The 25919-nt window shown below is 50.5% G+C and overlaps 8 protein-coding genes across 8 annotated transcripts; 4 read left to right on the top strand and 4 right to left on the bottom strand.

Annotated features, from left to right (window-relative positions):
* Positions 1–933: 933 nt before the first annotated feature.
* On the top strand, positions 934–4950 carry GT037_006313 (general amidase; the record flags this gene model as incomplete). Its single annotated transcript, XM_038931360.1, has 8 exons — positions 934–976; positions 1051–1154; positions 1233–2123; positions 2287–2320; positions 2370–2409; positions 3138–3423; positions 3471–3882; positions 3971–4950. The coding sequence occupies 8 exons, from the start codon at positions 934–936 to the stop codon at positions 4948–4950; spliced, it is 2790 nt and encodes a 929-aa protein (XP_038785857.1).
* A 614-nt stretch (positions 4951–5564) lies between these two features.
* Positions 5565–8027, top strand: GT037_006312 (uncharacterized protein; the record flags this gene model as incomplete). The annotated part of the gene is made up of 2 exons (XM_038931359.1): positions 5565–7353; positions 7417–8027. The coding sequence occupies 2 exons, from the start codon at positions 5565–5567 to the stop codon at positions 8025–8027; spliced, it is 2400 nt and encodes a 799-aa protein (XP_038785856.1).
* A 545-nt stretch (positions 8028–8572) lies between these two features.
* Positions 8573–9867, bottom strand: GT037_006311 (uncharacterized protein; the record flags this gene model as incomplete). The annotated part of the gene is made up of 3 exons (XM_038931358.1): positions 8573–9501; positions 9551–9691; positions 9747–9867. The coding sequence occupies 3 exons, from the start codon at positions 9865–9867 to the stop codon at positions 8573–8575; spliced, it is 1191 nt and encodes a 396-aa protein (XP_038785855.1).
* Positions 9868–11459: 1592 nt separating this feature from the next.
* Positions 11460–11854, top strand: GT037_006310 (uncharacterized protein; the record flags this gene model as incomplete). Its single annotated transcript, XM_038931357.1, has 2 exons — positions 11460–11510; positions 11576–11854. 2 exons carry the CDS (start codon positions 11460–11462, stop codon positions 11852–11854), a joined length of 330 nt encoding a protein of 109 aa, XP_038785854.1.
* Positions 11855–12681: 827 nt separating this feature from the next.
* Positions 12682–13182, bottom strand: GT037_006309 (uncharacterized protein; the record flags this gene model as incomplete). Its single annotated transcript, XM_038931356.1, has 1 exon — positions 12682–13182. One exon carries the CDS (start codon positions 13180–13182, stop codon positions 12682–12684), a length of 501 nt encoding a protein of 166 aa, XP_038785853.1.
* Positions 13183–13701: 519 nt separating this feature from the next.
* Positions 13702–14316, bottom strand: GT037_006308 (uncharacterized protein; the record flags this gene model as incomplete). Its single annotated transcript, XM_038931355.1, has 1 exon — positions 13702–14316. One exon carries the CDS (start codon positions 14314–14316, stop codon positions 13702–13704), a length of 615 nt encoding a protein of 204 aa, XP_038785852.1.
* A 1144-nt stretch (positions 14317–15460) lies between these two features.
* GT037_006307 (nad-binding protein) lies at positions 15461–17478 on the bottom strand (the record flags this gene model as incomplete). Its single annotated transcript, XM_038931354.1, has 3 exons — positions 15461–15886; positions 15941–17329; positions 17383–17478. Coding segments are annotated over 3 exons (1911 nt in total), but the record flags the coding sequence as incomplete, so codon positions are not given.
* Positions 17479–18640: 1162 nt separating this feature from the next.
* GT037_006306 (uncharacterized protein) lies at positions 18641–25640 on the top strand (the record flags this gene model as incomplete). Its single annotated transcript, XM_038931353.1, has 7 exons — positions 18641–18805; positions 18859–18978; positions 19037–19410; positions 19478–19898; positions 19966–20084; positions 22258–22682; positions 25309–25640. 7 exons carry the CDS (start codon positions 18641–18643, stop codon positions 25638–25640), a joined length of 1956 nt encoding a protein of 651 aa, XP_038785850.1.
* Between the last annotated feature and the right edge of the window lie 279 nt (positions 25641–25919).

Below are 25919 nucleotides of genomic sequence, written 5' to 3'. Positions count from 1 at the left end.
GTGTATGAGCGCTAGGGCGTAAGTATGCAGTGCTGACATTGCTTCGCTTCGAGTTGCTCATTCGCAGAGTGAGGTCTGCCAAGTCGGTCTTTTGGGTAAACCGAGGGCAAGCCAGTCATCAACATCGGATTGTATATATGGACGAGGAACGTGATATGATGCCCTGCAGGTCTTCTGTGAACGTCTCGCTATCTGTCGCTTGCATGTACAGAACATTGATTGTCTTAGCCACTCTCTCGTGAGGCTTAGATACGCCTGTAGGAGGGATCTGAGAACAGCTAGCTTTATCAGTAAGTAAACATACGGCGGACATGGACGCCCATATGTTTCCCTATAACTTCCGTAAGCAGTGAAACTGGGTACAACAATAACCTTCACCCTTCACGGGTGGAGACGCGGGATGTTTGATGATGCGGTGCGACAGTCGGGCTGGAAGGCGACAGAACTCCCCCAGGTGCGATATGAAAGGCTATGTGGCGCAGTACGCCGCCACATTGTATACGTGTGCGCTGATGATCTATGAGTTTGGGCTGTTAAGATGACTTGAAAAGTGGCAACGTCTGATGTGTCGCAAGCGTTGTTTCCCAAGTCAGGCTGGGCGTGAACGCGTCTCGCGAAGATAGCTGATTGAACGTCCAATCGCGACATTACACACGACGACTAGGTGACTGGTGGGCGATGCGATGCGGGCTCACACCCTATGGCGAGGCTGCGACGTGGGCGAAAGTGGTGGAAAGTTCAAGGCCATGGCAAGCCAAGGGCGGACGCGTCGTGTGCGAGGCACAGCCACAGCAAATGACATAATGCCCGCTGAATACCGCCCGCCATGCTTCCTTCCATCGGCAGCATAAGCAACTGGCTGCGCTCTTTTCTCCGCAACCCGTTCCTATATACCCCAACTCTCTGCTATTCTCTCCCCACACACGCGCCAAGATGGGTTTCAGTCTCAACAACCCCCTGCCCTCTTCCATGAGCAGTAAGTTGCTAACAGCCCACTTTGTTTATGCGCCGCTTGCGGGCCGGTGACGTCGCTGACAACTGCTCCCCCAGGCGAATGTCGCAAGACAGGAAAGATTCTAGCATCCTTTGTCGACCCCAGGCAAGCCTTTGGACCCGACAAGATTATTCCCCCGAATGTTCTCGCCAATGCAAAGGTACGAGTGTTCCTGCGCATCCGGCGTCTGTCGATGCTGCCCAAGCAAACACGGGATGGGCTGCTAACACGCGTCTAGGGTCTCGCGATTCTCACAGTATTCAAGGCTGGCTTCCTCGGCACAGCGCGATTTGGTTCAGGTGTCGTTGTCGCTCGTCTCGCTGACGGATCGTGGTCGGCGCCCACAGCCATCGGAACCATCGGCGGCGGCTTCGGCGGACAAATTGGTTTCGAGCTCACCGACTTCGTCTTCATCCTGAACGATGCATCGGCAGTGCGTACATTTGCGCAGGCAGGATCTTTAACACTTGGTGGCAACGTCTCTATCGCAGCGGGGCCAGTTGGTCGCAATGCCGAGGCTGCCGGCGCGGCGAGTTTGAAGGGCGTAGCGGGCATCTTCAGCTACAGCAAAACCAAGGGACTTTTCGCGGGTGTCAGTCTCGAGGGAAGCGGTATCATCGAGCGGAGAGACGCCAACGAGAAGCTGTACGGCCGCCGATGGACTGCGCGCGAGATTCTCAGCGGACAGGTTCCCCCACCACCAGCCGCCGCCCCGCTCCTGCAGGTGCTCAACTCAAGAGTCTTTGCTGGCGTTGGAGGAGCCCAGAATGTTACGAACGATGCCATGTACAACGACATCCCCGTCTATGACGATTCGCGCGACAATGTAGTATGGCAAGGGCGCCAGGGTTCAGCAATGGGCGAAGGCGTACGGAGGGATCGTACAGGTTCTCTAGGCCAAGGAAACAACGACTACGAATATAGAGACCGACCACAGCGTTCTTCCGGCTGGGAAGATGATGTTTACGACCGGCAGCCATCCTCAGCACCCCTCGGCCGATCCTTCTCCACGCGCGCGAACCCCAACGAGACATTCGACCGCATGGACACACGGAATCGCTCCTCCACTTTCGGCGACGACTACTCATACAGCGATCGCAAGCCCGGCCGACCGACAGCTCCAAAGCCAGTATTCGGACAAACTACGGGTCAGAAGAAGGCGGGGCTACAATCCGACCAGGCGATTGCCAAGTTCACCTTTGACGCAGACCAACCGGGCGATCTGGGCTTCAAGAAGGGCGAGATCATCACGATTCTGAAGAGGACAGACAACGAGACAGACTGGTGGACAGGCAGAGTCGGAAACAGAGAAGGCATCTTCCCAAGGTACGTCGCATTCACGCCGAAATGTGGAGTAGTCACTGACCTGTCACAGCAACTATGTCGAGACTGTCTAGGGTCTTTATCCCTAATGCGTGTGCGATATCCATAACGAATCCTCTTGGTCGACAAAGTTCCATCTGAAGATACCACGATTTCTAACCACATAGCCTGGTATACCTTGCTTATTGTTACCTCAGCGAACATGTTCAAGTCCTGTTTGAGCGGTCAGCATCCAGCACCTTGCTTGCTTTCACGCATGGAATGGCGTCTTCTCCTTGAACGTTCCCGTGCTTGAAATTCTTTCATCACTTCTCCTTGTTGCCATTGTTTGCAGATACCTATGTAGCGAAAACAAGTCAACGTTTCAAGATGCAGCGAACAAGTTGTATAATGGAAGTGTAATATGGATCCATGTTGGAGTTACCCCAATTGCCGAAGGTGGAGATTGGTCGGCGGAACATCGTATCTGTGACCTAATGCCAGCTCCAATCTCCACCCAGTCGTAGCTACCCCTCCAGTTCATGTCGTTGCGGCATGCGCATCGGCAAAAAGGTGCCCTGCATCACTCTTGCCTGGCTTCATGTTATTCAGTGCGGAGCTACGCTGATATGGAAGGTGCTTAGATCAAATGCCCCAGAGCTACCCCACCCAGCCACTGGATAGTTCCAAAGCTATCAACGGCCTGCCAACGCTCAACGTCATTCCCGAAGCTGTCTATTTCCAGTCCGGAACCGCTCTTACACGCAAGGCGCCCTGGAGCATTTCTTTTGACATATTCCCCTCTGCAAACATATTGTCAACCAATCTCACATACAGCCAGTTGTATATCTGACACCATGACGGCATCATCTTGGAAAGAAACAGCAACGCAGAAGCGCGAGGCCATCTTGGCCGCTATACCGAAAGAATGGCGACTAGAGAAGTTGCCGTCTGTAGAGGAACAAGTTGATGTCACCGAATACGTGAAGCAGTACTTCAGCGAGAAGGAGCTCCAGATCACAGAAAGCAGCGCAGATGTTATTGCGAAAACAGTGGCTGAAGGAAAGTGGACCGCTGAGGAGGTCACGAGGGCATTCTGCCACCGAGCCGCAGTGGCGCATCAGTTGGTACGTCGCATACCACGTAAGTCGAGCGAAACCTGCTAACGAGGAAGCTGCACTGCCTACATGAGATCTTCTTCGATGCTGCCATTCAGGACGCAAAGGCCCTCGATGCATACTATGCCAAACACAAGAAGACACTTGGGCCTCTTCATGGCCTACCTATCTCACTCAAAGATCAGTTTCACGTCAAAGATGTCGAGACCAGTATGGGTTACGTAGGCTGGATCGGCACCTTCGAAGGTAAGAAGGGTACTGGTAAAGAGAAGGTCTTTGAGAGTGAGATGGTGAAGATGCTACGAAATGCGGGCGCTGTGTTGTACTGCAAGACGAGCGTGCCGCATACTCTTATGAGTGGCGAGACGGTCAACAATATCATTGGATATACTCTTAACCCGAAGAACAGGCATTTGACGGCAGGTGGTAGCTCAGGTGGCGAGGGCGCAGTGATCGGAATCAGAGGATGTAAGTTGGCTATGTCACTACATGACACGAATAAGCCCAAGCCCCTACTGTTTTAGGCCCAAGAAATGGATCGTCTAACGTTTTACAGCACCAGTAGGATTCGGTACTGACATCGGCGGCTCTATCCGTATCCCCGCCGCCTTCAACGGACTGTATGGCCTCCGTCCTTCTACCGGTCGTCTGCCATACGAAGGCATGGCAAACTCAATGGAAGGGCAAAACACCGTCCTTTCCGTAGTTGGACCTCTCGCGACAAACGCAGCATCCCTACGCCTCGTCACTCAAGCCCTCCTTCAACAAGAACCATGGCTTCACGACCCATTAGTCCATGAAATCCCCTGGCGTGCCGATCAAGAGTCCGAGATTAAGTCTGCAAAGAAGCTTTGCTTCGGCGTCTTACGAACAGACGGCATAGTGAACCCCCATCCACCCGTCAGCCGCGCGATCGAAATGGTCGTCAAAGCTTTGCGCACCGCTGGACACGAAGTCATCGACTGGCAACCACCCTCCCACCGCACTATCAACGACACCGGTTTCAACTCGTGGATCTACGATGCCGGAAAAGATGTTCGTTCCGCATTTGCGCTCTCAGGCGAACCCATGGCGCCTCAGGTCTCGTTTTACCAATCCCTTGAAAAGGAGTACACTGCCAGCGAGATCGCCGCTATAAACGTCGAGGTGCGCCGGTTGAAGAAGGAGTACATGGAGTACTGGAACAGCACTGTTGACAAAACGGGTACGGGTAGGCCCGTCGATGCGATCATTTGTCCTCTTGCGCCGTTCCCTGCTGCGAGAAAAGAAAAGTACAAATATTATGGCTACTCGACGTGGGTGAATACGCTGGATTACACAAGTGTTGTTGTGCCGGTCACGAATGCGGATAAGAGCGTTGATAAGAAGGATGAAGGTTACAAAGAGATTGATGAGCAGGATAAGAGAACTCAGGACGACTACGACCCGGAGATTTATGACGGTGCACATGTCAGTGTGCAGCTTGTTGGGCGGAGATTGCAGGAGGAAAAGATGCTTGCGGTTGCGGAGTATGTAGGCAATCTTCTCCACACGTAGACATGATTTGCGCCAGAAGATTCTTACAGCTACACAATGGCATGGACAGCATGGTGTTTGCCGAAATTGCGTTGAACAAATCATAGCGAAAACGGGCAATGAGACTGCAAATACAGCAACCGATGATCTACGCTTGAGGCTCGCACCTGCACCCCTCGTATCCTACTGGTACTGGAGGCTTGAACGTTTGCTTAAGCACAGATTTGTTCTGTATTGACAGTTTGATAGAAGTGAGTGTACTGGCCCTGTCCAGTAGAAGCCAATCAGAGCATGCCACGATACTTAAATATAGACATACCAGTCACGCTATCCAGTGGCTTGTTCACGCCTGGCAGAATCTTTGAACTTGTGCATCCCACGTGCGGCCTTGACCCCGCCCCCGCACCGGTGAGATCTGTGTTTGTCTAATCATGTGTATGGCCAACCTACGGCAATATAGCAGAACTTCGCGATATCTTAACCTAGGACACATCTTTTTGCTTTGCGACCTCGTTAAACCTGACGACGGCTTGATTGTATTCCCAAGAGAGTCTGGCCTGAACCCTAACCCCTCTATAACTGGCCGAGTCTGATCTAAGGCTGGTATCTGGTGTCATACTTGAAGCTTTGTCACAATGAGCGAAGAACCGTACCGGCGTCATACTCTGGAAGTCTCCACACCATCAAAATTGTCTTCCGATTGGGTCGAAGTGGAGCCGCATTTCGTCTACGAGCGTAAATCGGACATCCCGTTTGTGTCTCAAAGCTTCCTCGGAAACGGCTCGTTCGGCTGGGTCGACCTTGTGAAACAAAAAGATGAGTATGGTGACGATCGATGCTTCGCCAGGAAGAATATCCGGATTCGATCGGGGCGAAGCAAGACACAATTGGAGAGCATCAATAATGAAGTGTCAATCGTAAGACGACTACAACATATGCATATCACGCAAGTCATCAGTACTTATCTTTGCGAAAGACATTTCGGTATTATCATGTCGCCAGTCGCAGATATCAGTCTCAATGAATGGATGGAACAGGACGAAATATCTGGTACCCGTTCAGAGGAAGAGTTGAAGCTACTTCCAAAGTGGTCACAATGTCTGGCTCACGCGCTGGCATACATTCATGATCAAAAGATCCGACATAAAGATATCAAGCCGGCGAATATTCTGATAAAAGGACCGGACATCTTGATTACTGACTTCGGCATCGCGAAAGACCTCATCGATGACGACACTACAGGGTCTACGAGTGCTGATGTGCTTCGCACTAAATTGTACAGTGCTCCAGAAGTCATGGCTGATCACGCGCGCCGAGGACGTGCAGCAGACATCTTCTCTCTCGGCTGCGTCCTCGTTGAAATGGTTACGGTGTTTCTTCGAGAGTCGCTGGTTGAATTTGCCAATTTTCGTGGGTCGGAGGGGCCACATCTTCGCCCATACTTCGCCAGCCTTCATAAAACTATTCAGTGGACCAATAATCTTTTGGAAACATCCAAAAACATTGCGCAACAAGTGTCAATTCCAAGGGAGTGGATCCTGCTTCCTCTATCGCTGTTGCAGCATGAACCTCAGAAGCGTCCAACAGCCATTGACGTGTTTCAACAATTATCAGCCATCCCCTTCGGAGATATTCGTCGATGCCAACAGTGCCACAATAGCACTGGCTTAATGTTAGAACGAGTTGCATCTTATGATGCTTTGCGGAATTACGACACAAGCTCAGCAAAGCAGGACTTTCTCAAGGATAGTGGTCTGACAACAGCGACTGCGCCCACATCCATGACATTAACGAATTCTTATCAACGGTCGTACCTGCCGGCGCACCATGATTTCCAACAGCCATACAAACACATGCATGTCCCACACAATACTCAACACTTGAACCCGGATGAAGTTGCCGCAGGTACTCGACCATGGTCTAAATACTATGATAGACCACCTCAGATTCTTGTGGCTCAGGGGTCTTTTTCTCTACCTAACAGAATGGCTCAACAGAATGCTTCACGTGTCAGACACAACTTGAATACTCCGTCCGCCAGCGTGGGCTCAGTTACGTCGCATTTTTCGAGCATGGTTGCTGCGGGCATGGAAAAAATCTATATTCTGTCAGGTGATGACGAAGGCACAGATGTGCCAGTATTATCCAGACGGGCATCAGGGAAACGCAGTTTGATCAAAGCTCAAGTGGCATATGGTCGTGGCCTAGGTGCGGGTAGATTCGGGGTGGATGAGTTGGTACTTGTACATCATCCATCCGGTTGCCAGACATGGGAAAATGTGAGGTTTGCTGTCAACCTCACCTGGCGTCGCCGCAATGAGCACTCAACAAACTTGGACACATTCTACATCGTGTCAGCGAGATCGCTCGACTGCGATGTCGTTCTGGGATTCGATGGAGCTACGGAATCCCAATCTCCCTCAGGTCAGTCTACTACAATCTGCAGGAACTGCGTTTAACACACTGACCCGTCTGTAATGACGAAAGATGTTCATGATGCACAATCATCACACGCACACTATCCACAAACCTTTGGAAGAGTAGAAGAACTTGACCCAACACCACTTCCGCATACGCCTGCAGCGCCCACGTATGCTTATCAACAACCATCTCTACCACCGCCTGCTGTTCAACAAACATACGAATGCGTGCAGTCTATGCGCAACAGTCGACGTATGCACACGGCTGACCCATCTGCTTCGGCTACTCATCCGAAGCATGTGGACCGTGGTCAGCCAACACAAACGATCACCCCCCTTGCAACTCAAGATGGCTCCAGCGGCCGACTTCATGTGACCGGTTGGTGGGACAAAACACCGATCAAGATGTCGTTTGATCCAACTGGCACTGGAGAAGCCTTCTGCCAGGCTTTCCATAAGTGGGCTGTGAAACGGAAACGTGATGGTGATTTCGATCGAGAAAGAATGACGCTATGGCTCAGGGCAAACCAAACCATACCCGAAGACGAATTTTACGAACTCGGTCTCGAGGAAAGTGAACTAGAAATGCGCTGGGAGAGTGCCGTGGAATGGATACAGGAAAACAAAAATCCAAAGGCACCACACCTCTTCGCGACAGTAAAATTCGAAGCGAGATGAAGAGCTTGCATAAGCGAACAGATCATCATATCTTTCCTTGTGGAAGAGCACCTCTCTCATCACGTAACACACCCATCTGAGGATGAATGAATGGTGCTGCTTCTAGCACCAACACGCCACCGCGATCATCATCAGCAGTGTCCCGCGCAAGGACTGTAGAACATGCACATAGCACACCTCGAGCTGCGAACAGAGTGTTGAGATCGGATATACAACTGGGCAAAAGTGATGCGCACGGTCGATGGAAGGAGCCACGTTGCGGGCAGCATCAGAGGAAGTACGGTGTTCGTTCTCAGAGTAGACCGCAGCTTTCAGCCGCATAGTAGGAAAGATGTGCCTCACACAGAAGCGAGCGCGGCGACAAACGATGCGCGACAACCCTCAAACGCAGTATCTAATGGACCGTGGACTCAGTACAATGTAGCGATTGATACTACCAAGGCTAACTCAGTTGCTACAAAATTCATAGCACATAGCGGAGTGTGGTTTCAAACACTTCTGTCTATGAGAACCAACGCGTATACGAGTGGCCATTATGTAACCACTCAAAAAGAGAAGCGGCCGTGAAAGAGCCGTTGCGCATTGCGAAAGAAGATCCCTGAACGCTCCGCATCGGTCACAAATGTCGAGGTCTCAATGCCTAGCAGGGACGGGGCATAGGTGAAGATTGGCGCGTACGGGAAGTCCGTACCAAACAAGAGATTTGTCGTTGGTATGTCATACGCAAGAAGACCACCAATTTGGTGGAAATATGTTGGCCCCGCTGAATCCCAAAAGAAGCGCGTCTGCAAGGCATCCATCGTGCGGTTGTAGATGGCTGGAAACGACTTCAACAACCGATCTGCAACGGAGGGGAATGCACCACCAACGTGTGGTATAACATAGTCGATATTCGTGAAATTCAGGATCGTCTGCGTGACTGCGAGATCTTGAAGCACGCGTGCTGTTTCGAAGTAGAACTCGATATTGCCAGTCGGGTACGTAGTAGGGTTTGCTTCCACCAGTGAGCCGTTCACACGCATGTATGGTGTTGTGGGGTGTATATATATGATCTGGCCTGAATCGCGCGCGTTCATCGCTTCGAAGAAAGGCATAAAGGTTCGATCGCCGACATATAGACCCTCAAAGTTGGAGTAAAGGGCAATGCCGGCAGCTCCGAGCGTATCGAGCGCATACACCGCTTCTGCGATAGCGGCCTGTGTGTATGGTAGCGGAACGACAGCGTAGAAAGAGAAGCGGCTTGGGTAGGCTCGAGCGTACGCTGCAGACTGCTCGTTGATTAGCCTAGCAAGCGCTGCGGTGGCAGCTTGATCGCCTGGGTAAACGTTCGCACCGGGCGATGAGAAGGCCAGAACAGAGTGTGAGATGCCTTGGCTGGCCATGAAGTCAAGATGCGCAGTGATATTCCATGACGGCGTCGGATTTCCGCCGGCTGTGGGAGCGATTGCACGAAACCAGTCAGGTACACAATGCGCTATGAGAGTCTGTTAGATGTCCGTTCAAGACTTCGAAGCGGGGCGTACCATGAACGTCAATGATGTTGGTGAGATTCGAAACACTGTGCTGCGCGAGCTTGGGTGCTTCGGCATCCAGATACGTAGCGGCGATGCTCTCAAGAGCAGAAGTCAAAGCAGAATTCGGAATGGCTTCAAGCTTGACAGAGTCTAGATGAGACTATCAGTAGCGTTGCGATAGTTCTTGCAAGTACGAGGCGGGTACCAGCTCTGGCACGCTGAGAGATAGACTGAGCGATCTCATCCCGCGTAGATAATCCACTGCCGTAGGCTACAAACGCTGTTATCAGTGCGAATACAACAGGCAGTGTTCTATATGTCTTCATTCTGAGGCAAAAGAACATAAACTCCCTAGGTGTTGCTCACAGAGCAAACATCGAAGGGGGGGGATCGTTTTGAAGTGTACCTTCAGCGGATGTATGCGCGAACGTCATATTAGATCAATGAGGAAGGTTTCCGAAGCTCATACAGTTGTTTTGACCAATAGATACACCATACATATGATGCGTAAGCAGTGCCGCCGGACGTCAGCACGGGAGCGGGTAAAGAGGCGGACCACGCTAGACTGAACTCTGCAGACTAGCCATGAGCTTGTGTAACCGATGTCCTGCTGTGTAACCACGATCTTGGTGTTCCGGGATCGTATAGGTGGCTCCCAGGCCCTTCGGCAAAGCGAATGGTAGACTGTGCGGGACAAATCCTCGAGGAGCTGGCTCAAGTAACACCCGCGGCTGAGATGCGCGGCCGCAAGATCGCTCGATAATTCTCTGGCGTTGGGACCGTTACCCATGTACATAGAACTATGCGCGACATGTCGCAAAATATCGTATGAAGGGCGTGATGCGCATGCGCTTCCCAGCTCTGCCGTTCCCTCTACGCATGCTGGTCGACGTCATCGGTTCCGGCGAGTTCGTCTTCGTCGAACATGTTCATTCATCTGAGGACTACTTGTGTGTCCATTATACCACCAGCATTTCCCCATAGTAATTCCGCTTCGAATACTCTGCTATAAGTGCTCTTGACAGGCACTATTCCCAATGACCCTGCCCTAGCATCGGTCTTCATTCACCCTCTCGAGCAAGTCCTAGCGCGACAGGCTTCCAGCCGCCGCGGCAGCCGGGTGCTGGTGAGCAGTTCCAATCCAAAACGGTCTGCTGTAATCAGTGTCGCGTCAAGATTTTCGAGATGGGTGGTCGTGGAATGTTTGACGGGGCCGTGTCCGTCTCTTGGTGAGCCCGAAGTATGTATATGTCAGCGCGCCAATGACACGCTAGTGACGCGTCGACATTGGCAACGGAAGTACGACCTGGACTGGAACTATTATGTCTCTCCTTCTTCGCAACCAGGATGTGTGACACGTAATGACCTATTACATTACCAAGACGCGGAATGCTGCGGACCTCTGCTAAGCCACAGCCATATCCTTGCCGTGGTAGCTTCTCCTGTCCTATAAGCACTAACATACAGAAACAACCATGCACCTGCAAAAGACATCTTTGTCGGACATGATACACCGATCGCGCAGTAACAGACGAAAAGACGTGGGAAAAGCTTTGAGAACCAGTTAACTGCGCAGCCAAAGAGGCCAGAACACTCAAACACAGTGTAAGGTAGCGTAACGCGACTTGGTATATGTCTCTGGAAAGTCGCATACTGGAGCAACGTCCGGAATCTAAACCACATCAACAATTCGTAAATATGATTTACGGCCGAAATTGGGTACGCCCTCTTAACAGACCATTCCTCACGTCAGACTTAGGCAGCTTGCGGATAGTCTGGCGCATCCAAAGATGCTACCAGTTTTGAGGCTGTAGAGAAAGCCTATAAAGCATTGCTCTACTCCGCCTGAACATCTGGCTAACTGTCTTCACTGAATTGCGACTCCTATAACAGACCGAGAAAACACTCTTACACAATCATGAAGTTTACACTTGCCGCCACTGTCCTCGTCCTCGCAGGTATCGCGCAGGCAAGTTATCACTCAAAACCTCTTGCGAACCCACATTTGAAGAACGTGGCTAATGATCTACTTAGGCTAATGTCGCTTGCTACTGCACTGGGCCAGCCGAGCTCAATCCAGACAGATTCGCTAATATCTGCTGCACTGACACCTCCGGGGTGACTTTCCCCGACGGAAGGGACCGACCTGGTAGTTGGGATGGTAGGAACGGCGAATGTCGATTGCAGACAGATGGGTTGGGCTTTACGCTGAACCAAATGATCAATGCTTGGGCTCCTTGCTGCAGGAGTACAGGGCCACAGGGCCCGAACGGAGAGGACTTGCTGTGGGGTGGGAACTGCAATGATGTCTAAATTGAGGGAACAGTAAAAGGATCTTCATAGGTCAGGGTGAGGCAGAGTTCCGAACATGGTCGTAATAGAAGCGCTGGAAGACAACAATGACGCGAACGCTGCAACACCGATCTATTTGCGGGTGCAATGCTAAACAATCAGCCCCAAGTCCTCGAAGCAGTGTGCACCCAACATCGTAAATGATTCGAACGTGAAGCCCGTCAGCATCTTTAAGATCTTAGTCCCTCTTTGCGAACTAGAAAGCGAATAGGGCAGGCAGATAACTCATGTTTGCAACCGCTCCTTTCCTCAACAACCTACGGTTCAAGTAGAGTACTCCTGGGCACATTGCACTAGTTGAACATCCTCTGAGACTGACAGCACGATACTCTAGCAGTCATCCCAATATGTACCGATGTTCTCTTCCGGAGTCGGTGGCATCTGATCAGAGTTCCCAGTCCCGTCCATATCGAGCGGGTGCCTTCCCAATACGATCTCTAAGATGCCACAGAACACGATGGGTGCGAGGAGCAAAATTAGGACACCGAGAAAGTCCCTCACAAACCAACTATCATCGTCGTTGATGACAGTCCAAGCTGGAAAAGCGACCAGACCGTATGCTGCACAAACCGACATTGGCGTAAGGAGGAATACGGCGAGAGATTTCCAGCGGACCAAAAGATATCGCAGGCAATACGCAAGAGCCGTCGGCAAGAATACTGCGACGGCATTTGGCCCCATCCACCACCAAGGGAATTTGTTCAGTACGATAAGAGGGTGGTTTCTATAGTAATCGTATATCCCCAATGGAAGCAGGATTCTTTCGAGAACCAGATCCAAGATCATCGTCAATCCAGAGTTTTCGCGTTCTTATGCAGCAGTTGGAGCCCCAGGTGCATTACCAACGCGTAACCGAACCAGATTGGGGTCCAATGGACGATCTCGCGTCCTAGAATATGGGACGAAACATAGTTCTCGAGCCAAGGGTAATAGATAGCTCCTAATCTATCGATCATAGTTTCTGAAAGTACATTCATGCCGCAACTCAAAGGCAAGACAAACGGTAACAATGAGCGCGTGATTCGGGCGTCACGAACACCACATGCGACTGCGAAAAGGCAACTGACTCCTGTCAGAACCATGGCTATCATATTACCCTTGTCTGAGTAAGGCGTATCTACTGGAGGCGAGGGAATTTTGAAGCGCGGGTCAAAGTCGAAACGAGGAGTTCCTTTCTCCGGACGCTGGTGAAGATATGATCCCGCAAAGGCGATAACGACAACTGCCAACGATGCTGACCAAATTAAAGGCTTCCGCCATTGTCGAGTTTTGGTATGGATGGAATCCATGTTGAGAGTAAGAACAGTAATAGAATGTTGGTTCTGCATAGAAGAGGATGGATTGTAGGGGGGAATATAGGAGGCAAGCAGGCAAATCGAAGTATACATATCATTATGCGCTCGTAGAATAACGTTATGTTCGGTCCGTCTAACTTAATCGCATCATAGTCTGGGAATTGCATGTGTGGACTGACTTGTTTCAGACAAGTCGGAGCCAAATTCATGCATATCAGATCGTCCGATGTTCAGAAACCGAACCGTGTCCTAGAAGTTGTGCTGGGGTATCCGTTAATGCTAAAGTATTTTCAATTTTCCTTTTGTCGGCCTGCCTCCACCGACCGTCGTTCTAGGTTAGGTCACACTCTTTAGGTAACTATCTTTCTTTGTAGTCCCAAATTTAGAAGAATTTGGATAATGCGAAAGGTTACCTACCGTGATCACCTCGGCTCCGAAATTTTGACCCACTTCTCCCTTCGCACGCCGTCCGATGGCAACATCGGGCATCGCATTTTAGGCAAAGAGACTGCATTACTCATACAGATCTCTATGCATGTACTTAAGTCCCGTATCGCACGCGACCGTTACTACCGTCTTGTCGGATCCCAGTTGCTTTGCTAGCGCAATGGCAGCTGTCACGTTGAGACCGGTGGATGTACCGACAAGGAGTCCTTCCTCCTTCGCAAGACGTCGACACATTGCACGACCTTCGTCCTCCGGGACTGCGCGTGCGTCGTCATAGAGGTCCTTCTCGAGAAGAGGCGGCATGTATCCAATTCCTATGCCCTCAACGCCATGCACACCACTCCGCCCCTCGGTAATAGTGGGCGCAGTTGCTGGCTCAAGGATTCGAACATAAGTTTTTGGCCACCGTTCCTTCAAAATTTTCGACACGCCCATGATCATACCAGCTGTACCAACGGCTGCGCAGAACCCGTCAATGCCGTTCGGAAATTGATGAACCAGCTCCAGCCCGAGTGCTTTGTAGCCAACATAAGCGTCAGCGTTGTTGAATTGGTCGGTGGGATAGTAAGTGTCGCCCTGAGCAATCGTCCTTGCACGTTCTATCATCGATGGAATCAAGTCTGCTGTGATGCGACCAGAAGGGCTGTTGACCAGATCCACTTCAGCGCCGAACGCTGCCATCGCTCGTAGCTTGTCGACCGCGTAGGCGTTGGACGATACAACGTGGAATTTATAGCCCTTGACAGCACAAACAAAAGCGAGCTAGGAGCCGGTACTGCCTCCAGTAGCTTCTACAATGGTCATACCGGGTCGCAAATCACCTCTCCGCTCTGCTTCTTCAATCAAGGATCTTGCCATACGGTCTTTGTAGGAGCCCGTCGGATTCAGTGATTCAAGCTTTACAAAGACCCGCGCGCATCCATCTGGTACAACTCGTTGCAACTGTACGCATGGAGTGTTGCCGATCGCATCGAGGGCATTGCCCATAGGAGGTGATTCAGCCATGATCAGGGTGAGGTGGATGGGTTGTTGTATGCTCAGGAGTATCAGGGGTCGCAAGCGTCTTTATTGGTGCGGTTGTACGAAACTTGCCATCTCAGTGAGGTCTTGCGTGCTTGCATGCGGGGGTCGGCACTTCGGCCAGTCTCGACAGGGGCCGCTGCCGCCGCTGCATCTGTACCTACACTAACACCGTCATGTGTCTTCATGTTCGGGACTGACAATACGATGTCGCGCTGATTCTCGTATCTTTTACAAGCCTTCCGATACGTGCACTGAGATGTCACTGATCGGCGCTGCGGCTCGCGAACGGGAGCCCGCACGCAAGAAGGGTTTTCCGTACACGACAGCAAGTCTTCACCCCCTCGACTGTACAGGCACCAATAGCCTCATCGAAGTCGTAAGAAATGCTGCCGAGATCATGGGATGGCTTCTACCATCTCTAGATCTCCCTTTCAACGATTTTATGGAAAGACGAAGTCTGTGACCCTGCTCTTTATATATCTGCACTTAGGGTTTGCAATCCCACTCTTGAAGCCTCATGATGGATGTAGGGTAACACATAATGAGCGGCCTTTCTCGACCTACTACTTACGATACTGTTTTTTGCATCTTCTCATGCAGTCTGCTATCACGCTGACGCTATGACTAGATTGGCAACGGCCCATACGCGGCAGCCCCTCTACACTCGAAAGAACGGCCTCAACATCTGTCGCGTCCACTGTTTTTTCTCCTCGCAGCTCTATTCAATGGCAGCAGACTTCTAATGCAGATGATATCCATTACGAAACTGGACAAGCGCAAATGTCCGATTGACATACTCGAATCAAGCCCAAAACCCGGCAGCCTTGAGTCCTTCGATTGTCCCTCTGAACCCGACGACTTCTCCAGGGTCGATACCCAGCTCATCTGGACTGATGAACTCTTCGGTGACCTCCCACGGGTCGCACGCCTCTCCATACTTGAATTGCTTCGCTAATTCATTGCCCATATCGCCGTACAGCTTCGTTACTGTCTCCATGCTGATTTCAGCAAACACACAGCTCTTGCCAGTCACTTCCGACCATACATCGACCATCTCTTGGAACGTCAACTTCTCTAGTGCGACGTTGGCGTATCTACCGTAAGCCTTACCGCCAGTGGCAAGGGCTTGACGAACCCAGATACCGGGATTGACAGTCATGTCGCCGGCCACGAGCACTTTAGCATCGGCTTTGGTAGGTAGAGTCTGAATGTACTGGCCGGTGCCGGGCTATGTGCTATGTCAGTAGGATGCGTCGTACAACGAGGGCTAAATTTGACGTACGTATTCGATTGGTTTACACAATGGAAAGAAGGCCATGTTTTGAGGGTAGTACCCGAAGTACAAATAAGTAGTGATAGCAGCAAGCTGGGGCAACTCCGCTTTAATGCGTCTGTCGACATTGGCCTTATAGTCCATATGTGGTGCTTCTAGCTTGCCCCAGAACCGGCGCTTGGCACTTGGAGTTGTTGACCAGATGTAGTGGTCTACAGTACGAGTGGCGGCAGCAGCTCGAGCAAGATTCATGCCATGTCGCTCTTCGATCTCACCAGACTCGTGCTGGCTTTTACCCTGGAAGAGCGATTCCCACCAGTTCGTGACAGCAAATACGGCATGTGCACCTTCAAAGGCGACTCGCAGGGACGCCTCATCCTCAAAATCAGCCTTCACAACCTCGATGCCCTCAGCTGTAAGCTTTCTCGCCGCATCACTGTCTAGATTCCTGGTAATCGCTCTGACCTTCCATCCAGGGTTCTTCTTCATAATATTGACAACTCCACCGCCTTGGCTTCCTGTCGCACCTGTGACAGCGATGATCTTCTTACTATGGTCAGGCCAATCCTTGAGTGTACCAGCCAATCCACTCTCTTCTCCATGCACCAGATTGAACCATGGCTCGAATACGGCCTCTGAGCGCTTCGAAAATGCTCCGCTCTTGTAGCCCGGATGACCCCAGTCTACAAGTTTGTCGTGCGCCACCTCGATGGTTTCACCTGTCCTGAGATTTTCCTTGCCGTCAAGGAAGTAGTCGTAGCCAGCGAAGAGTGTCGACTTCGTCATCAATTGTTCAGGATGGAAAGCTTTGCTAAATCCAGGCATAGCTTCAGTCTCGATTGGGCCCAGCATCACAGAGTTGACGGAGATGTTATCCTTGGCCAGCAGAACGGGTCCAGTAGTCTTCGCCCACATGACCGACGCTGCCTCGGCCGCGCAATACTCCGGGAAAGTATGGCATGCGTACACACCTAGCATGCTACCTGTAGTGATAATCTTACCGCCCTTCCGCCCTGGATTGTTGCGCATGTAGTGCGTCGCCAGTGTTGTGCCATATATTCTTCCTTTCACCACCACGTCGGTGCAGCTGGTATCCGGTTCTGGAGGTGGACTGTTGATGGCTGCATCACGGTATTTGAAGTTGAAAACGGAACCGCGATCAACAAAGCCAGCGTTTGCGATCAGAACGTCAAGACGACCCCACTTCTCCCAGACAGTCTTGAAGAGGTTGACTTGCGAAGAGTAGGAGCCTACGTCGCATTGAACGAAGATGGCTGTCTCTTCTTTTGGGTCAATCGATGAGGCGACGTTGTGTCCTTCACTCTCTCGTCGACCACAAACTGCGACGCAGTACCCTTTCGCATGCAGATGAGCTGCTAGCCAGGAACCGATGCCACTCTATCGGGTTCTGTTAACGATCTCATTATTTACATCCATGCGACGTGACTGACCGTGGCACCGGTAATGATCGCGACTTCTCGCTCGTTCTGCGAGACGGAGCCCATGTCGTCAAGTCTCAGTCTTCGAGAGATAGATGTGGTGCGTTTCTGAGGGGAGATTGATCATATTTGAAAGAGCGGGACGGTTGTATCTAGCCGCATACCTCGCCAATTGTCTGAACGAAGACGCTCGTCTCTGTCCAGCACTGGGGCATGACGCTTCCCACATTGCATCCCAAGAAGCTAACTCGATGTTCGAGACAGAAGTAGTTGCTTAATTTCGCCTTTTTCCCGAGCCGTTACACGAACTTGCAGCTATTAGCGCGACTAGCGCTTCTTCGTTGCCGTACCAGGTGTTTGGCATGAACGCTCGCAAGAATCAGTGTAGAAGCACTTGCCAAAGTTTCCGCAAGTTGATGCTTCACGATGCAGCCTTAAATCCCTCTCGTCATGAAAGATTCCAGTGCCGATGTCATCTATTAAACGGTCGTGGAAACGATGGCATGCAGCAAAGATGGGCGATTCCAACGACGTGGATCGTCCGCAACCGCGCCACCTTGGCATTACGGCGTGGTCCACAACCAGCTTGCCGAAAAGCGGGTGCGGCCACGCTACGTGTGCTCAGACGTGACTCCGCAGTGCCGACAGTAGGATTCAGCGCGAAGGATTGTGATACATTTGTACAGGGAAAGTGTTCCTGCGCTACAGATATTGCCTGTCAGACGGGACGCTTTTCTTGCCGCGCCTCTCGTGGCGAAGCAATCATGCTTGATGGTCGAACAAATACCTAGTACTGCAGCGTTAGCGATAGACTGACTATGAATTCTACAGGTGTATTGCAATACGTCGTTAGTCATGCAAAAGGTCTGTAGGCCTGACTTGTGGATGCGCTGACGACCGAATGCCACAGGTTGCGCCTTCAGATCATGGATACAACAAGAGCAGAATCAACGCGATACTATCAATTGCAATGATGTAGTCTGAGGTGGCGCTTCCACTGGCATTTTTGCTCCGAAGGAGTACCACATACCGCTGCTCATTGCCAATCCAATCTGACGGGATCACGAGCCGCCTCAGTGTTCTAGGTCATGAAAAGGGTTACCTCTTTTAGGATATAGCGAGGTCAAAGCTGTACGTGCATGCCGGGGAAGTAACCTTGTAGCTGTCGTTCATGCTCATTGCGTACATATAGGAGGCTAGGTCCACCTGTTCGAGCCCTTTCGCCCCTTGGGCATATTCATGCAGCGGACTTGGGAAGCAGATTCATTCCATGACGGCAGAAACGATACCCATCGAAAATGGACAACAAGTCGGCGTTCTGGTGACTTCTTCAATCTCCATCCTAATAGTCATAGTCGCTGTGGGTCTGCGGATCGTCGCCAAAAAGATCGGGAACAGGATTGATTATAGTGACTACTGTATTGTCGCCGCCGCAGTAAGTCAAATAATGTAAAAGGCAGCCGTTCTGTTTCTGAAAACATCTACCAGCTATGGAATACTGTAATGCACGCGTGCTGCATCTCACTAGTCACATATGGCGGTTTTGGATTCCACACAACAGAGATCTATCACCGTTTCGGACCTGAGACGGCAACCTTCTTCTTCAAGGTAAGACCAAGAAATAGCCTTTCCCGAATCCAGATTTCTAACTCTCTTTCCATTATAGGGAATAATGTCCTTCTCGATACTTTGGAATGCCACCGTGTGTTTCAGCAAACTATCGATTTTATCCATGTATGCTGCACTCATACCGATGTCATCTATGTTGCAGTGGGCACGCACTCTCGGCGCTCTGGTTGTAATGTGGAACATCGCCAACATACTCGCTGCTTTTCTGATATGCCGACCACTTGCCAAAAACTGGAACTTCGCATTACCGGGGACTTGCGGAAGTCAACCGTCTTTTTACTTCTCAATGGGGATCGTCAATCTCATCACAGATGCTGTGATCATCGCATTGCCCATGCCATATCTGTACAAATTACGGATAGCCTGGCGCAGGAAGCTAGCCGTTATGGCTTTACTCAGCATTGGAGTCGGGTGAGTACACATGACCGAGGATTTCATTATTTCCTTGTTGATCTTGAGATGCTCACATATGAGGCAGAACCTGGGCCATCACCATATACCGACAAACATTGCTACCCAATCTAGACTTCACGGATATGACGTACGAAGGTGTGCTCGCCACAATACTTTCTGGACTGGAGCCTGCTGTCGCAATCGTTCTGGCGTGCATTCCGCTCATGCGTCCTTTGTTCAGCAAGACAAGGAACGCCGCCAACTCCAGCTTTTCTTACGGAAGTAGCACGCACATCAGTCTTTTCTCGAAGAAAGGAGGCAGAGCACCTGATATTGACCCGACCGCCACGTTCTCGGAACTGATGGATGACAAGGACGCTTCTTCACAAATCGAGCTACAGCCTATCAAGGCTTCGCAAATAGTTCGTGTCTCATCTGCATGCGGTCATCACAAACAAGTACCAGCCAACTCAAATTATGCCATCACGATCGAGAGAAGATGGGAAGTAAGAAGAGACTGACATAGAGCCTGCTGTTTGCGATGATAGGTATGGCGAGGCATACAATTCTTAGGGGGTCGCCGAAAAGTCTGTTAGCCGCGAACAGCTTGATATCATTCCTGAGGAAGCCATCGGCGTTGAATCGTATTACTGGAGTGCTAGACACAGCCGGGCTCTGGGCTCGATATATGAGTAGCTAGGAGACCCGCCAAGTTTAGAAACAGTTTCGCACGTCTTCATTGATCACAGCTTCTATCGTGCTGCTGCCATTCTGTTGATTTATGGTCAGCGCGAGAAGCTGAAATGTATAGTATCGTTGGCCGCTTGTGAACGGGTCGTTTTTGCAAGTGGGTAATAGGATAGCCAATAGAAGGACGCGCAACGCGGAATGGTGGCACGACACATGCAAAGCATCCCAAGCCGAGCTTACTCATTTCTCAGGTCCCATGATGTCATGCGGGGCTATCCAGATAACTCGCTATGTAGCAGTGTCAACATGTACTTGTCCCTACCCACATTCGACTGAAAAGTTCATCTCTTGTTACTTGCTAGCCGAAAGTATCCCACTGGGTAACTATAATGTCAGGAAAGCTGTATTGTGAACCTTGTCGTCGGCTACTCGTTGGAAATATCTCATTGATCAAAGAAGATCGATGGTTCGTAACATTCAATCATCACGAAACTTTCGAATCCTTCGCGACGGCAATGCGCCTACCTTGTTCGATTTGTAGCTTAGCGTGGAACAATACCCAAACCGTCCCTTCTTTACAAACATGGTCAGCGCTGAGCGGGTTCTACTTTCTGACAGAAGACGGCGGAAGAATCCTAAGCTTTCAATCAAATCACCATGATACGATTTCATACGAAGGCAATGACATCGTTCTCATACCTTGGACTAGTGAGTTTGTTACGAAATATAACACATAGACACTAACTTCATCACTGACACAAACGAACTGACGATATCGAAAGACCTTTCATTAAACAGCCGATCAGAGTCTACCTGGGGGTTTCTTCTCAGAAAATACCAGCACTGCCGCCAATCACACTTGCAATGCAATCCTCCGAAGTCCTCGTCTCACAGCATCTACCCTTCAAGACTTTTGAACATTGGGCTTGCTCAGCACAGCTTAATTGTGCTTTGTAGTACTGAACTGTTATCCAACGAAGATTATGTATGTCTATCTCACTGTTGGGGGGACACGAAACCGCTGGCACTCAACAAAACGACGTACTGTACACTCGTTGCAGGGGTGCATCTTGAAGCTCTACCAAAGACGTTTCAAGACTCCATAACGCTCGCCCGACGCCTTGAGATCCAGTATATTTGGATTGATTCATTGTATGTAGCCCTTGTTGTAGATATGTATACTTGAACTTACCTTCGCAGGTGCATCTTCCAAGATGACAAAGATGACTGGGCCTATGAGTCTAGTAGAATGGGAGATGTCTATGCAAATGCGGCTTGCACTATTGCGGCAACTGCGGCAAGAAACAGCAGTGAAGGCCTGTTTTTCGAAAGAACCCCACAATTACACGTACCAAGAGTTTTGGAATTCAACTTCGACGAGAAAGCGGACTGGCTGAAAGATAAGGTATCAGGGTTTCCGCTAGTAGGAAACTATTTGTGCGATGTTCACCACTTGGCCCAATCTTGCGTCGAGCGCGCGCCGCTGAGTAAAAGAGCTTGGGTATGTCAGGAGCGACAGCTTTCGCAACGAATCTTGCACTTCACGAGTACGCAACTCTTCTGGGAGTGCAACAAATGTATGGCGTGCGAAACCTACCCCGACAATCTTCCACCTTGGGCGCAAGCATTCTGGCGTTGGGACGCTACTTCACTGAAGAACCGAGTCTGCAAAATCATGCATCAAAGCAAAGATGACCTATCCGACAGTTCAAACCCTTGGCTTTCCGCTAAAGCTCTGGACAAAGCTACCTATATGGAGTGGCTTACGTTTCGAGACCAGTATGCAAGATGCGTGCTCACTCACTCCGCCGATAAGCTTGTAGCTATCAATGGCATCGCGAGATGGATATCCCGAGCAACAGGGGATGAGCTTGTTGCTGGTCTGTGGCTTGGTCACATAATCGAAGAGCTATGCTGGTATCGAAGGAAAGAAATAAGCTGCCGTCGAGAAGAACAGCTATACTGGCATCGAGAAAATACAGTCTCCCAAACGAAAATATGGATAGCGCCCACATGGAGTTGGGCTTGTCAAGACCACAGCATACGCCGAAGCTTGTTGACCAAGTTTCATTGGAACCACAAAACGCGACATACGGAGGCTGAACTTGTTGAGACTAAGGTGGAAGCTGAAACCTCTGGCGAGTTGAAGCGTGCGTCAATATCAATCAGATGTAGGCCGTTGCAAGCCACTTTCACGGCTTGGGCCGGCCTTGAGTTTCCGCTCCGCGACGATATCCGCTGTTTTGGTAAATTCAGATTATTGGATAGTCGTGAGGAGCACCCAGGTGTACTGCAAGAATTCTCTGACCGAGACATGGAATTCGACTTGGATAGACAAGATACCTACCTAGGTACAGGACAACCAGATCCACAATACGGCTACATTGTTGTTTTACAACAATGTGTTCACGGCCAGCATTCTAAAGCAGATCATAAGACCGGAACCTTCGAGAGCCAGGGAGGAGAGATAAATGACAAGGAAGAAAAACCCGATGACAAAGAATTCGTTGAGGTTACCGAAAATCCACAGATAAATCCACAGATATCATGGGTGGAGTCTGACAGTGCAGAAGCACTCTTTCTCCAAACAAAAAATGATAGTACATTCGAGAGAGCAGGACTCATTCGGTTCGGAGGTTCCAATGCAGTCGGTCGGATCCTCGAAGCACATTACGTCGCAGAAGAGAGGGTGATCACGCTGGTCTGAGTATCTGCGTATCCCGTAAGGAAGGGGGAACGATTACTGCAGAACTAAAACCTTTCGTAATATCCGCCACCCAGTCGTCATGCGAGCCTTCACGACATTTCTCTCCTTAGAGCCTCTATCTTGTTAAGACCTTTGCTCGACTTCGCTCACTACGTGCACTGATATGATATGGAGAACCAAGGGCAGTAATTAATACAAAGCCAGGTCTCCAGCACCGCATAGCTGGGGATACAGTGATCACGCTCGTCCAAGCAAAGCCAGCATGCCTCATCAACTATCGGATTCAGATCTCCCGAAGTGATTGTGAGGCTTGATATCGCAAGCCTGGTCTTGTGGGCAGCAAAAGATACCTGAGATGTCCAACAGGAATGGGAACAATTATAACATGTCACAACACGTCAAGCATCCAGACCTTGGGATTGACACGGATGGGATTGACACAGAGAATGCGATTTTGCAGCAAGGCTGTGTGATGTTCATGCAGCCGCTGGTCCATGGACATGAACACAACACGCTTCGTGGTAGCTCAGTCAACAAGCGAAGACAGCGAAAGCGACAGTGAGGGAGTTGATGAAGCTTCCGAGAGGCGAACTATGAGAATTCAACGGTGCGGAAGCTCTGTCTCTACACACGTATGACAAGATAGCCTTTGATATAACAAAACCTAGTCACTCCAACCGCTCTCGCGCCTTCGATGGGATACTCGAGGCGCGTAGTGTTGCTGGGGAGCGGATAATCACTACCTGAGTATCATCTAAACGGACTCGATGCCTGACGAGGGACAAAGAGTGCACTTCACCGAGCTTCTTGTGGATCGCTATTTTATGTGGCCGTACAACTCTAGCCTCGTACAAACTCTATGATATCGAGGTTCCCATTACTCGAACACGTTTGTTGCATGCACGAGCACAATATGGGGCGTGGGTGAGGCGGGCATTGCCGTTGCGCATCCCTGCACAGTGTTTCGCGCTCGGTGGAACTAGCAAATTCTTACGGTGATTTGTTCGTACAACAGTTGGCATGAAGGGCTGTAGCCTTGTCGATCGCAAAAGCTGGATGCTGGAGCGTTGAGTCGACTGAAGTCGAAATCCCTCGCTGGCCTTGTGAGGAGAATGTGAGCGCTCACCCGTGCACGCTCGGCATCCGCATCTGGTTTAGTGCCCAATGCCGATCGTGCATGTTTCGTGTCGCAACATAAAAAAAGCTAAGTGCTGACGGCTAAGCAACGCACTTGCTCTACCACGATGTAGAAGACAGGGCGCGTTTCAGATTGCCTGCTTATTTATCTTGTCGGACAGTTGATACTGACCGATGCGGTTGGGAATACCTAGATTCAAAAGGAAGCTCTGCCGATTGCAGTGCTTGATTGTCTGGTGACGTATTCATTGCTGCTAGGTTATCCCCGTGTCTGTTGACCGCCTTGCTTGCTGTCGCTTATCAACGTGAGCAGCATAGCTCATCGGCTGCGGCATGGTCCAACACATCAGATAGATCTCAATTGGGCCAGAGGAGATAGATCGATATAGGCGTTGATGATGAGGGAGAAAGAGAGCACTATGATGCCAGGCAACTAGAGCATGTCAGGGCCGTTGCCAAGGTACCAGGTACAATCACAGCACGGATACCAGTACTAGCGAATAATCCCAGGGTTACCTAGAGCTTGGAACCTCACACCGGCTTACCAGTATGGAGACGTCCTCAGTCTCATGCTTCATTCTACTCGATCTAGCGCAGGATGCGACTGTCGTGGCAATCCCTGCCTTCCGCGCGAAACTGCCGTCGCAGTCGCCGTGTAATACAGGTTGCTCGAATTCCTAGGTACATTGGGTCGAAAATCTCTGTGGAATCTTGCGAATTTTGAAGATGACCACAGCATGTGGTTCTTGCACGTGGTCCTTCAAGTGTCTAGCCGGTGTCTTCTCCTGACTCTAAAGCGCCTAGCTCAGTTCCCCAGACCTGGTAATGAATTCCTAGTATTAACGCGACCCTACAGTGGAGGTCTTATCTTGGCTCGCTCTACAAGGTATGATGTATGTACCGTGCGTCCTTTTAAGACCTCTATAGAGTAAGGCCAGTTTACGGTGAAGCCGCGACTGCGTACGATACACGACCGATCGGCAATGGGTGTCGAATGCGCAGCTCTGTTCCAACGTCAACTTGGATTGGCATACGGCGAAGCCGCAGAGCATGTTAGCACCTGCCAAACCACCAAGAGATTGGAATACGAATCCCACCGAGATCCGGACCTTCTGTACAACTACAGCTTGGGGTCTTTGGTTTGGCGGTATCGTCATCCGGTCCTTTGGAGCATAGCCATACTGTCAGTATCAAGATAGTGATAGGAGTTGTCTCTCACGGAGAAGTATAAATGCCTTCATCTCCCTCCCACCATTTTGATTATCCGCCGCACTCAGTCATCAAATCATCGATTCAATCACTTAGTCACCCTTCCCTAGGATCAAAATCGTACGAATGATTAACTTCATGTCTCGATGTCTCCTGCTAATCGTTGTTTATAGCAACTCTACAACAATTCCCCACCGAAGCCAAACAACTTCCCAACGCCAACATGCAGCTCACCACCATCCTCTCTATCGCTATCCTCGCCCTCGGTGCTGCTTCTCAGAAGACTGGACCTAACGGCAAGCGAATCTGCGCTGGAGGTGCCATCTCTTGCGAGTATCAAAAGGGTCGTTGCGCCAACATCTGTGGCGACTCTCATGCAGACGGCTCTGGCACCCCTGCTTTCATCGACCCCTCTTGCTCCTGCCCTGAGGGCCAGGCCGACAACTTGTACACTGGTGCTGCCTGTATCGATGTTTTCCGAGCTCTTGGCCGTCAAGGCTGCTAAGCGATATGGACAAGTCTACTTCTCTTTGCCACTTAGTAATTACGGTTGGAGATGAGCGACTACATCTCTCTTGGAAGGCTATTGGAGATATGTAAGGGGATGTATGGAGCGTCAGTATGGCCTAGTAAATAAGAATTCTTGTTTTCAATATTTGCTCACTTTGATGGGCTTGAAGCGACGTAACATTCTCTGCAAGCAGGATTCTTGACATCGATCTTTGCGAAAGGCCAGGCTGAAGCTAACCTTGATATATGACACGAGAGGTTCCTTGACAGCGAA

This window comes from Alternaria burnsii (genome assembly GCF_013036055.1).
Source record: "Alternaria burnsii strain CBS107.38 chromosome Unknown 752, whole genome shotgun sequence".
NCBI classification, from domain to species: domain Eukaryota; kingdom Fungi; phylum Ascomycota; class Dothideomycetes; order Pleosporales; family Pleosporaceae; genus Alternaria; species Alternaria burnsii.
This window is presented reverse-complemented; position numbering and strand designations above follow the sequence as displayed.